Source organism: Mustela nivalis (genome assembly GCF_964662115.1).
Source record: "Mustela nivalis genome assembly, chromosome: 11".
NCBI classification, from domain to species: Eukaryota; Metazoa; Chordata; class Mammalia; order Carnivora; family Mustelidae; genus Mustela; species Mustela nivalis.
This window is the reverse complement of record NC_139030.1, coordinates 38,308,913-38,321,833: the sequence shown is the minus strand read 5'-3', so window position 1 is coordinate 38,321,833 and position 12,921 is coordinate 38,308,913. Positions and strand designations below refer to the sequence as shown.

Here is a 12,921-nt window from a genome sequence, read left to right as displayed (position 1 = left end):
GGGAGTAATGAGGAGAAGCATGAATGGAGATCAAATCAATGATAAGAGAAGATACAAATGTTGACTCTTTTTTCAAATAAAGATGATAGGTCTTTGTGTCTTTCTCATATGAGAATGACTCAGGGAAGTTGTCTGGCCAAGGGAAAGAGCTCTAATAGGGCAGTCTGATGCCGAAAAATCTGGGATGAAATTGTGAAGTGATAATAGTCCTGGAGAGGATATGATTGGATGCACAAACTGGAGGATTAACTTTGAGAAAAAGGATAGTTTTCTTCCAGAACAGAAAGGAAGGAATGGTGGGGAGAGGTATGGGAACTTTTGTAGGTGTTGGGGAAGAAAACTAAGAAACATTTGTCCATCTTTTCAGTGATTCAGTGTCATATCTTGGAAGAAAGGGAAATGGGTGCTGAAAAGGGGAGCTAAGGAAAATAGTAAAATTCTGGAATAATCTTTGTGGAAAAGTGGAGGGGTTGCCAATTAGAGTCAGTGAAAAACAGTTTTTAGTAGTACCAGGACCTTAACTGAGGTGGGAGATTGTGAAGATACAAAAGTATCACATCAGTTTGGTGTTTTTGTTAACGATACTTCCTATTTGAATTATCCATCTTCCTACCTGTTTTCCTTTCACAGGTTCCTGAGTCTTTGCAAGCCATGGGGAGTAGCGCTGATAGTTGTGATAGTGAGACAACAGTCACATCATTTGGTGAAGACCTTGTCACACCATCGGCACAAGACCAGCCTTATTTTAATGAATCAGAAGAGGAGTCACTCATCCCTCTTCAAAAGGGAAGAGAGAAGGCAGCAATAGCTGCCGAAAAGAAAAGGTCAGATAGCGAGGATTTCCCCCAAAGTGAGACTGTGGAGAATGCAGGAAACACACAATCCATGTGCAGCACAGGAGGTCACTTTACTGAAATTAGTGAAATGAGAGAGGATTTTTCTCCAGCACAGCCAGTGGACCTGCTGAGGGAAGCAAGTGCTGAAAGTGATGTGGATAAAAGCAGTGAATACGAATTTGCCCACTATACCACACACCATATTCTGAAATCACTGGCTTCTATTGAAGCTGGATGCAGTGAGAAGAACTCTGAAAACACAACTGGGCCTCCATCTTCTGTGGACAGAGTTAATACAGCTTTGCAAAGAGCTCAAATGAAGGTTTGCAGTCTGTCTCACCAAAGAGTAGGACGTAGCTTGATAAAATCAAAAGATCTCTTAAAACAGAGGTACTTATTTGCAAAAGCTGGCTATCCTCTAAGAAGGTCTCAGTCTTTACCAACCACCTTATTGAGCCCAGTAAGAGTTGTATCCTCTGTCAATGTCCGGTTGTCCCCAGGAAAGGAAACCAGATGCAGTCCACCTTCCTTCACCTATAAGTACACACCTGAAGAGGAACAGGAATTAGGGAAAGAGGTGATTGAACATGATGGTCCGTCTTCAGTTAAATCCACTATTTTCATCTCTCCGTCATCCGTGAAGAAAGAAGCCCCTCAGAGTGAGGTGAACCGGTCAGCGGAATGCCATCATCGAAGGACTCCTACCTGTTCACTGTATGCTCCAGCACCTGTATCTCAGTCCACCTGTTCTCTTCACTCTGTCCACTCTGAGTGGCAGGACAGGCCCCTGTGTGAGCACATGAGAACTCTGAGCACTCACAGTGTTCCCAACATAACAGGCACCACTTGTAGTGCCTTCAGTGCCCCTTTTGGGTGTCCTAACTCGCATAGACATGCTGCCTACCCTTACCGAGCGTGCTCTGCAAACCCTCCTTCTGCCATCGAGATGCAGTTGCGAAGAGTATTGCATGATATTAGAAACTCACTGCAGAATCTTTCACAGGTATGAGAAAAAAATATCTTTTTTTTCTTTCATTGATTTGAACACCTCTTAATTCACTGAGAAGCTAGGTCCCATGAGGCCTGATCCACTTCAGCTTCATTTTCTTACATACCCAGACTTACATGTACCTGCCGCCCTCCTATACTCTGCCCTCCTGTATCAAGGGAGAAGCTGTAATTAGTCCTGAACAAGGTTGATTTCTCTGTTCATAATCTCCCTCCCTTCTAGGGAAGAGATTTTGCTCATTGGGTAGCCTCCCTTCTTTAGCCTCTTCTCCGTGGTCTTTTTCTTAGGCAGGTTGTCCCTATTAACAAAAAATCTTCACTCTCAAATACTTTCTCTTCTTTTCTCTGCCATTTGACTGTGTTTACCGCTTTTTTCCTTTCTAAGCTTCCCTCCCCTCGGCTTCTGTGTCGCAGTGCGTTCTCCTGGTTCTGCTCCTAGCTCTCTGACTAAACTTTTCCCTCCATCTCCTGACTCCTGGTGCTGGGTCTCCTGGCACAGAATGAGTCTGCTTCCACTGGTTTCAGAGACTGGAACTACCCCAGAAAAGAAAAAATCAGGTAAAGTGTGAATTTGAATAAAAATAGTCTGTGTGTCTTGTCATTTTTAAAATTATTACTCTCAGATATGTTAAGTAGGCTGGAAATAATTCCCCAAAAAAGCTTTGAAAATAACTAAATTGTCTTTAGGTTTGCATTTCACATTTCCTTTCTAAATCTCTCTCCAGCTACTTGTGTTTAGACAGTTGAAGAAATGGAAATGACAATGTAATGTAATGATCCCAGCGTTCAGCTAGGAGACAGGCATAGAATATATGTAATAGATCTTTTATGATGACAAAATAGGAAGCCACTAGGAAAGTAAAAATGAAAGTTGCAACTTTTTTTTTAAGAGAGGAAGAGGAGGGGAGCCTGGGTGGCTCAGTGGGTTAAAGCCTCTGCCTTCGGCTCCGGTCGTGATCTCAGGGTCCTGCAATTGGAGCTCTCTGCTCAGTGGGGAGCCTGCTTCCCCTCTCTTTCTGCCTGTCTCTCTGCCTGCTTGTGATCTCTTTCTCTCTGCCAAATGAATAAATAAATCTTTTAAAAAAAGAGAGAGAGGGAGAGGAGTATATATTTTATTTAATTATTTATTTAATTTTATTTTAGGGAGGGAAGAGAGGGCAGAAGGAGAAGTGGAGAGATAATAATAGGCAGGCTCCACACAGCACAGAGCCTGATGTAGGGCTCGATCTCACGACTGTGAGATCACAGTCTGAGCCGACATCAAAAGTCAAACTCTTAACCGACTGAGCTACCCAGGCTCTCCAAAAGTTGCAATTTTTTTTCTCTAAGATTTTATTTACTTCAGAGAGAAAGAGCATGAGTGGAGGTGAGGGTCAGAGGGTGAAGGAGAAGCAGGCTCCCTATTGAGCAGGGAGCCTGACGAGGGGCTTGATTCCGGGACCTTAGGATCAGACACTTAACTGATCGAGCCACCCAGGTACCTTAAGTTGCAGCTTCTTAAGTTATGCAGTAAAGTATAACTTCTTTTAAATATTTTATTTACTTATTTTTCAGAGTTAGAGAGAGCACATGAGGGGAGTGGCAGAAGGGGAGGGAGGAGGAAGGAGGAGAGAATCCCAAGCAGACTCTGGAGCATGGAGCCCAATGTGGGGCTTGATCTCAGGCCCCTGAGATCATGACCTAAGCTGAAACGAAGAGCCTGACATTTTAACTCACTGAGCCACACAGGTGCCCCAAGTACACCTTCTTTTAAATATAGATTTTATCCTCATGACAACTGTCTCCAAATGATTTCCGGTCTAACTAGAATGTGGGTATTCTTCCTTCTTATAAATCTTAGTTAGTTTTATCTGTGAGTGAGAGAGCCAGCCTTTCAGCTATAATTATGTGAAACAGGGCTCTGTCGGCCTACACCCTAATGGAGCACCTTTCTAGAGCAGCTTGTTACTCTGCTCTGCATGTGGTCATCTCTCGGATGTCCTATCAGCAACTCAGCTAATTAATCTTCTTACCACCCCTCACTCCCCCCCAGGAGACAGAGGCTTTGGTCTCTGCTTATCTCTCCAGTCTAATTCTTTGTGTGTGTGTGTGCCCGCCAGCAGTGTTGGACTGCGTGCAGGCTTCCAAATAGGTGTGCATTCCAAGGTGTCTGTTTTTACGAATGCCACTGTTTTTATTTTTGTTTTTGTTTTTGAACCTAGAATGCCCTGTCCTTGCCTTTCTTTGCATGATCAAGTGCTGTTTACTGTTAAGGCTCAGCCCAGGTATCACCAGTGCTGGGATCATTTACTCACCCAATCTAGATTTTTGTTTGTTCTGTCATAGCACCCCCTCCCCCACCCCAACATTCTAAGTTTTTTCTCACTTCTTTTTTTTTTTTTTTCCTTCTTACACTGTGAGAACACTTGAAGGCTGGGAATGCCTTTTGTCTTTTTTCTTCACTCTCTAAAATAGTGAGATATAGTAGATGCTTAAATGTCTACGAATAAGTGTGATGACTGCTTACTACTCTCTCCAGCCAACTCAGTAATTCCCTGTAATCTCAGAATTTGCTGTCACTTCTACATTTTTGAGTTTTGTTTTTGTTTTCTATTTCCTCAAGGCAAGAGGGAAGTCCTGTAAGACATAGATTTAAATAGATTTAAATGATACATGTTTCGTTGCCTGTTCTTTGTTCCAAATATGCTGACTTATACCTGAAACAGCTAGGAGTAATCAGGTGGCACTGGGGACTGATTGGGTTCCTGCTTACAAAATGAAGTGGCATTTTTTGGTGGTGGTTGTTGTTACTGCTTTTTTTTTTTTTCCCCACCCCAAAGAAAATCAAAAATATGTAGGCCCCAAATCACCTTTTTAACACCTTAGATAATTTGGAAATAACCACTTTATCATTGATTTGTAATCCTGCTTTCACTTTTTTATAGTACCCTATGACAAGAGGACCTGATCTTGCTGCTGCTCCATATAGTACTCAGAAATCATCTGTTCTACCTCTATATGAAGTGAGTTCTTATTTAGATCTTTGTGGTACAAAGTAATTTATATGATTTAGAAGTATAATTTTGTCATGTTGTATTTTAGAATACTTTTCAGGAGCTCCAGGTAATGAGGCGGAGCCTGAATTTATTTAGAACGCAAATGATGGATTTAGAGTTGGCAATGCTGCGTCAGCAAACTATGGTTTATCATCATATGACTGAGGAGGAAAGGTAAAAGTCCATTTTGTCTTAATCTAACTCAAAATATTTTTCATTCCAAAAAAGAATTGTCACCTTTTTTTTTTTTTTTTTAAGCTTGGTTTTATGTCTGGTGCTGTGTACCTTTTATTTTGTGAATCACTGTAAATAAAATTAGGCATAGTGTTTTACTAATTAAACTGCTTTCAGTGTATTAAGGAAGACAGTGGTTGTAATGTGGTTTTAGTTTGGAATATTTGAGATACAGGGTAGAGGAAGAAAGACCATTTGTCCTACTGGTCACACCTGTGGCAGTTGCTGTCATGCTAATTTTTAGAACTGGCCATCTCAATACTTTTTAATGGCTTGTGAGAGAGTGGTGAATGTGAATCTCCAAACTGCTTTTTTCAACCTTGTGCCTGTCATCACACTGATAGGTATGAAGTTGATCAGCTTCAGAGTTTGAGAAATTCGGTCCGCATGGAGCTTCAGGACCTGGAACTGCAGCTGGAGGAGCGTCTGCTGGCCCTTGAGGAGCAGTTCCGCGCTGTGCGCATGCCTTCTCCCTTCCGCTCTTCAACCCTTATGGTATGGTGCCTTGGGGCTTGTCTGCGGGTTTCACTTAGGACTTATGTATCATGCTCCACATAATTTAGGACCAATGCCTTAATTTTAAAACACTTATTTTAATGGCATTGAAGCAAGCACAGTGTTTAAGGAAACTTTCCCACAGATCAGTTGAATGAGCAACTTGTGATTGAATGAGCAACTTGTGATTCTTTTCTTAAATATTTAATATACTTAGAAATATACCAAAAAATGTTAATCATTTTTTAATAAAGATTAAGGAACAATACAAAATTTTTAGGAGTTTTAAAAATGGTAGTGGTTAATATGTGACTAATTTAGATTTTAATCCCTGCCTGTAACTAACTGCCAAGAACATAAATATGTATTTCACTCAGTCGTTTTCCCCTTCTTGTCTTTGAATAAATAACTATTTGTTTTAAGTTTTTCCTTTATTTTGGATTCTTTGCAAGTCTTTAATTTTTTAAGGAATCAAATGAGATCTTTTTTAAAGGCAGAAAACATGTATACAGCCAAGAGAATAAATACTTTCTCTTTGTTTTATATCACTTTTCAAACTTACAGTGTTTCTTTGAGTGAAATTTAAATTTCGGCATTTGATTATTATTGCTGTAATCTTTGCAGTTGTGAAATACATTGTTTTGAAATGTGGAAATAATGAACTTTGCTGTTACTTGAATCACATACTTGATTTTGTTAACAACAGATAACTCTGTACACACATATATGTGCACCCGTATGGAGTAGAGTCAGTAGAATAAGAATGTGTATTACACATATATATGTGTAGCATAGAATAAGATTATCACTTATCATTGGTGAATATCTTTTTCCATAAACGGTTTCAATCCATTATTTTTAGAAATGCATATTGGTGACAGCAGAGAATCAGAACATCTATGAATGTGTTAATTCGGTCAGAATTAACATATTTTATAGGATCCCGAGAGAGTTGAGAGTGACCTTCATGACATAAAAGAATGTTTCAGGGCAAAAATTCCTTCATTTTTTGTGAAACACTTGCATTTTGAAGAAATAATTTATACATACATACATATATATTGTTCTTATTTTTCCAGGGAATGTGTGGCAGTAGAAGCGCTGATAACTTGTCATGCCCTTCTCCATTGAATGTAATGGAACCAGTAAGCCTCTCTCCTTTCAAATCACTGGGGAAGGGAATGATAATAACATTTCATAAACACACTGTTTTCCCAGTGTAGATGAAATGTTTTTGTTTTTAAATATAGAATTTGATGATAACTAAATTGATTGGAAGTGAGTTTGGCACTTCTGAAACTCTTTTGCCATCTTAGTCCATTAGAAAGCCAGTTATTTGCAATGGTGATTTATCTTTATGGTGTAAAGGAGGTAATGGATTATAAAAAGTATTTAATTTATGCTACAGAGAAAATATGCTTTCATAGTGTTTCCAGGTCCTTCAGGCAGTTGGATTTGTAGGATGACTACTTCTTGAACAAAAGTCTGATTTTTGTTATGTTTTAAAGAAACTGATTCATTTGGATGCCAAAGCATTATGATTAGCTATTTTGCTTTTCACTGGTTACTATTCCTTAACAAGTAATTTGGAAACCCATCCATTAACAAGTAAAATTTCATCCAACCATATAGTCTAGCTATGTATTTTACGGCTTTGTCTCATCACGAATTTACATTATCCTATGTTTTTGCAAATAAAATTGAGTAGTTACTAGATGAATTAGAATCATGTCTTTACAAGCTAGGTGATTTTTAGCAGTAATCACAACTAGAATTTTAATTTTCTTCTAACTACCAGTCTTAATTTAAAGAGAGAAGAATTACAATTTTTCTGACTTCCAGGTCACTGAACTGATGCGGGAACAATCCTATCTGAAGTCTGAATTGGGCATGGGACTTGGAGAAGTGGGATTTGAAATTCCTCCTGGAGAAAGCTCAGAATCCATTTTCTCCCAAGCAACTTCAGAGTCATCTTCTGTATGTTCTGGTCCGTCTCATGCTAACAGAAGAAGTGGAGTACCTTCTGGTGACTCAGTGGGCAAACCTAAGACCCATCTGGTACCAAGCAAGAAAGTATTCCGAGCATCAGTGGCCCTAACACCCACTGCTCCTTCTAGAGCAGGCTCTGTGCAGACACCACCAGATGTGGAAAGTTCTGAGGAAGTTGGAGCTGCCGAAGAAGCCTTGGAAGCTGTAGGACCTAAATCTGAAGTGGAAGAAGGCAATGGAAAAATCCCATTAATGCCAGCTGTTGGGGAAATGCATAAAAATGTGGAGCAAGATGAGTTGCAGCAAGTCATACGGGAGGTGAGTAAAATCCATGCTTAATTTATTTGGCAGTATGTGTTGGAGGAGGTTTTATTTGGACGTTATTTATAAGATATTCCTTTGATTCACTGTATTCAGTAGTTTTCAGAAAGCTTTTAAATTAAATTTTCAGAGAACTTTCCCATTGATCTAGCTTATGTCTATTAAGATATGTTTCTAATGGCATTTCTGCAAATTTTATACTCCAGTGTGAAATAATAAGTATAAAGAATTTGATCCATTTGGCTTAATCGATGGTAGAGATACATGGAAGATACATGAATTGTTCAAAGATAAAAATACAGAAAGAAAAGAAGGTTTACCCTGGGTAATAGCAATGTGTAAACCTGAAGCATTTAACCATAGTTCTAGGTTACCAAAAGGACTGCAAAAATTAGGAAGACTAGTAGTCACAGGTCAAAAGTCAATTGAGAAAATTAGTAAAATAACTGTTTTGGACACTAGGATCAAGCAATAAGAAGGAATAATATATATATGTCATATATATATAATATATATATATATATCATATGAAAATAGTGAGAGCACAGATCAGAATTTTTTATGGCTTTTAATTTTTTCCTTTTCTTCCCAAATCACAGTATGTCCGGGTATAAAATGTAATAGAGTACACAGGATAAAAGTTCCACATGTTGAATATATTTTTTTTCAATCTGTTCTCTTAAGAGTAACTGAGGAAGAACCATAATTATCCAGAGTTCTTTCCCAGTGATACTAAAACCCATGATGAGAAAGAATCTTTCCACTGGTCAAAAAGGGGATAACCCTATACACTTTAAAAAAAAAAAAAAAGAAAACCTTCTTAAGAGTGTTTTCGAGTATGTTGCTCTGTAACGGATAAAAAAATACATATAATACATGAAATCCTTAAGCTTAAAAGACTAGTAGAACTGGAAATAAAACTAATTCAGGAAACAATAAAATTACACAGAAAAACATGTAGTATAATGTATTCAAGCATTTAGAAATGAAAAAGGGCAAAATGGGCCAGAGAAATTAGGGTCAGTGGCTCCCTATTTTTAATTTACATATTTCTAATAAATTGAATCTAAGCAATTGAACTTAAGGTGTTTTTAAAATTAATTTGTGAGTAACATACAAACAGATTTGTAGTGGTTACAGGTCAAGAATGGTGGCAGCAGACCAGAATCTTCTCTCAAATGGGCCATTGATCCTCTGAGTCCAGAGATTAGTTCATGGGTATGAGGTGCCATCATTCATAGCTGCATAATAGTAGCTTGAGAAGTACAGTAAAAATAAATGCAGTCAGTTTTACTATGGTATAATATAAATGCACTCCTAAAAGTTGTGGTGCTGTGCACATTGGTGCAGTTAAAACCACAGAGCTTATGGCGAAAATAGGATTAGAAGCATAACCAAAACTTTGTAAGTGACATATTTAAAAGAGGATAGAAACCTAACAAAAATAGCACAATTTTATACATGATAAATGGTTAAGAAATACATAAATACTGCAATAAATATGGCATTTGACCTTGAAAAATACCTGAAATTTGCTTGTGGAGCTGGGCTTTGGAAGAGTTGCAGCTTGTGAGGTATTGCAGGGTAGCAGAGGAGAGTAAGATGAAATTCAGCAGAAAGTTTTAGTATTAGATGTGAGTAGGTGTGGCTCATGGCACGTTGAACTGAGAGAGCTGGTGGATGTTTAATGTATGTGTATTTCGTGTACTGTGCTCCTGCGTTCAGCTGAATGCGGTCATCTGCGTTCACCCAATATTTCTTACAGATGAAACTGCACATAAGCAGAACGTGAAATTTATATTATACTCAAGTTATTTCCTAATATTTCAATCATGTTGAGACAAATTTACATTTTCGAAACCAGCATTATAGCAGAAGAGACTGTATGTTTATAATTTCTTTTCATGACTTGAATTACCAGCTCAAAGTTTAAAAGGTCTTAAATTCTGTAAATTTATTTGTTCTACAAATGTATTTTTTCTAAGTTGATTATATGTAGCTGGCTAATGTGTAGCAGGCTCTGTATATCCATCTTGCTCAGTTAGGTGCAAATGATTAGAATCCATTTTTATTTATATGTTTCATTTAAAAGAGTAATTGTATAAAATTAAGTAATTATTTATCTCTATACTATATATATCAAGAGGTAAGTTTTATATGAAGAAGTAAGTTTTAAGGTACATTTTCTTCCCCAGAAATGTGATATTTTCGTTCGCTTTAGCTTGCTTTAGTTTGAAAGCTTTCCTTGAAAACTTAATTTTGCTTGTTTGACATAAATATTCCCTAATGCACAGTTGAGTCCTCATTTTTAAAGTTGTTAATAAGTCGCCTGATGTGTGTTGTGAGTAATTTCTGAGGAGTAAAACTCCAAAAAGGACCAGAACGTTTTGATTCTTTGGCTGATAGAACATAACATATAGAAAAGATAGTTGTTTCTTGGTCCTAGAGAAGTATTTGATCATTTGGGTAGCACCTCCCATAAAGGGGTGCCTGGGTGGCTCAGTAGGTTAAGCCTCTGCCTTCGGCTCTGGTCATGATCTCAGGGTCCTGGGTTTGAGCCCCGCATCAGGCTCTCTGCTCAGAGAGCTTCCCTCTCTCTCTCTCTGCCTCCCTCTCTGTCTACTTGTGATCTCTGTTTGTCAAATAAATAAATAAAATCTTTAAAAAAAAGAACCTCCCATAAAATAAGAAAGATTTTATAATTTTGAAGACATTTAAACTGATATGCAGGGCAAATGTCTGAGGAAAATTTCAGAATTTGTAACTAAACCTGTTCATTAGAAACCCCCTAATTCAACATTTGACATAGTTTGGAGGAAGTTGGGCTTAACATTTACCCTTTTGCTATTTACAGATAAGGACTTAACAAGCAAAATATATAAATGACACAAGGTGTTAAAAGGAATTTTGAGGTACTTAAGAAAATAAACTATGTTGAAGCACTTAGAAAGTATACACTATTATATAAGTTAGTCCAATGCCATTTATAATTTTAAAAAATGTGTTGATAATATCTTAGCTCAGTTATAAGGGTGTTCTGTTAAACTTTGTTGACAAAATGTATTAAATTCATATTAGTCTTAATGCCATTCATTTCAAATCCATAATCTTTTTGTTTAAATACCCATGGTACTGAGTAGCTTGTTAAAGCTACGTATCAGCTACCAAGAAAATTAAATTAGACTCTGCCTTTCCAGTAAATTCTGTGCCCCTGACACCCATTAACAAAAGCTACTCCTCAGGATGGCAGGATTTAAGCCATTTGAATGTTTTGCAGGTAAAGATTAAGCATGTATGGCAGATACATTCAAGGATGTTTTTTACTGCACTCTTGGATGCATGAAAACAATGATGTCTGCCAGGTTTTTGTTTTCACCATTTCACCATATGTGAAGTTTTGAAAAAGTATGCTCGCATTATAATGTGTTAATACAGTAGAGTTCTTCTGAAGGAGAAAGAGCTTCTTTTTCAAAGAAGTGTTTTCTCTTTTCAAAGAAATGTTTAATATACTCATTCAATAACAAAGCTTTTGTCATATTAAAGGTAACACACTTTTGCACAGATTGTATATGTTGCAGTGGGAAAAAAATTACACTCTTAAAATTTGCCCAGGTGGTCTGCAATGTATGTAATCAGTGGCCTGAAACTGTTTACAATTATTTAAAAAGTTTAAAAAAAAAAAAAAACTTAAAAAAAATCTAGTAAGTGAGCATGTGCCATAGAAGCAAATCGACAAAATTAAACATCAAAGAATAAACATAGATTGCTTTTCTCTTTAGAGAGTACTTTTTGGTTTGATGAATTTCCTAGGCTTGGTTCATGCCTTTTAGTATCTTTATTATAGGCCATCTGACATGCATTAAACATGTGTTTTGGTAAATACATAGCTTGTTTGTGTTCTTACTACAGTTTCGATCAGTCATCACTTGATCTAATGACTGCCACAAAGTCATCACCCAGGCTATGCCTGTCACACTTCACACTTGCAACTATCTGCTTCTCTTGCCCGTGAGCATTCTTTTCTTAATCTCGCTCAAGTCTGTGTTCAGCTATACCACGTTTTGGAAATTGTGCTCATAAGGGCAGTTTTCCCATCCATCCCAATAGAGTTTTCTCACTCCTAATCCTGTAGCCTGTGAGACTTGGGAGCTAATTTATTTGTCCATACATTTATTCCTTCATTTAATTATTAAAGGCATTTTATTGTTTTCAGTGCTAGTCTGTCTATAATCCTTTATTTCTCCACCTTCTGTCTCAGATATTGTGTCTCTCTCCCTCCTCCTGCCTTCACTCTGTATTGCTTTTCTCTTTCTCATAAACGCAATGTGTTCAGACATTTATCGAGCACTTACTTTATGCCAGGGTACACTGATAAGTGAGACACAGTTGTCTCCCTGAACTAGCTCACAGCACAACGCATCCCCCTTTGACCTCACTCTTCCTAATCCAGGCTCCTGCACCCTGGTGGGAACCGTCTGTTAGTGACACTCCTTGTTCTCTCCTCCAAGGTGCTCTTGCTGCAGTTCTCTCTCCACAGTGGGACCTGAAGTTGCCATTATTTTTCATGACCTCCTATTTTAAGGTCTGTCATTCTCTGAGAAGTTTTTACTTTTTCCTCTTGTAGCCTATACAGATCTCTCATTCTCTGTTCTTATGTTTTAGTGAGTTAATACATTATATTTCTTCTTAACATTTTATGAAACAATATTCATTTTGGGCCCTTCTACATTACAACATCCTCCTTGGCCAGACTTTTTTTTATGCTTCCAGTAATGTCTGTACCCTCAAAAAGTGTTGGCACACATTTTTGGTTTGCAGAGAATACTTTTTGGCTTCTGTTTTATTTTTTGAATGATAAAGAATGATGAAAGTTACTAAAATTGCCATATTGCATGCAATAACAGGACTGGGAAGACTACTTCTTGTCTTCTGTAAATACAGGTTTGCAAAAGTTCTGATTCAACACATTGTATTTGTGCTTATAATACATTGTGGCTAAGAGG

General features: G+C 37.6%; 1 protein-coding gene across 4 annotated transcripts in view; it reads left to right on the top strand.

Annotated features, from left to right (window-relative positions):
• The window catches only part of ITPRID2 (ITPR interacting domain containing 2), a 38,468-nt gene that overhangs the window by 21,966 nt on the left and 3,581 nt on the right, over nt 1-12,921 (top strand). For 2 of the 4 annotated variants that reach the window (XM_082690210.1, XM_082690213.1), the window contains exons 11-16: nt 631-1,839; nt 4,769-4,846; nt 4,926-5,053; nt 5,458-5,608; nt 6,688-6,753; nt 7,451-7,915. In XM_082690210.1, the coding sequence (XP_082546336.1) occupies nt 631-1,839; nt 4,769-4,846; nt 4,926-5,053; nt 5,458-5,608; nt 6,688-6,753; nt 7,451-7,915 (2,097 nt within the window). The remainder of the gene's footprint in view (nt 1-630; nt 1,840-4,768; nt 4,847-4,925; nt 5,054-5,457; nt 5,609-6,687; nt 6,754-7,450; nt 7,916-12,921) is intronic. The other 2 variants (XM_082690211.1, XM_082690212.1) reach the window with 2 other exon arrangements.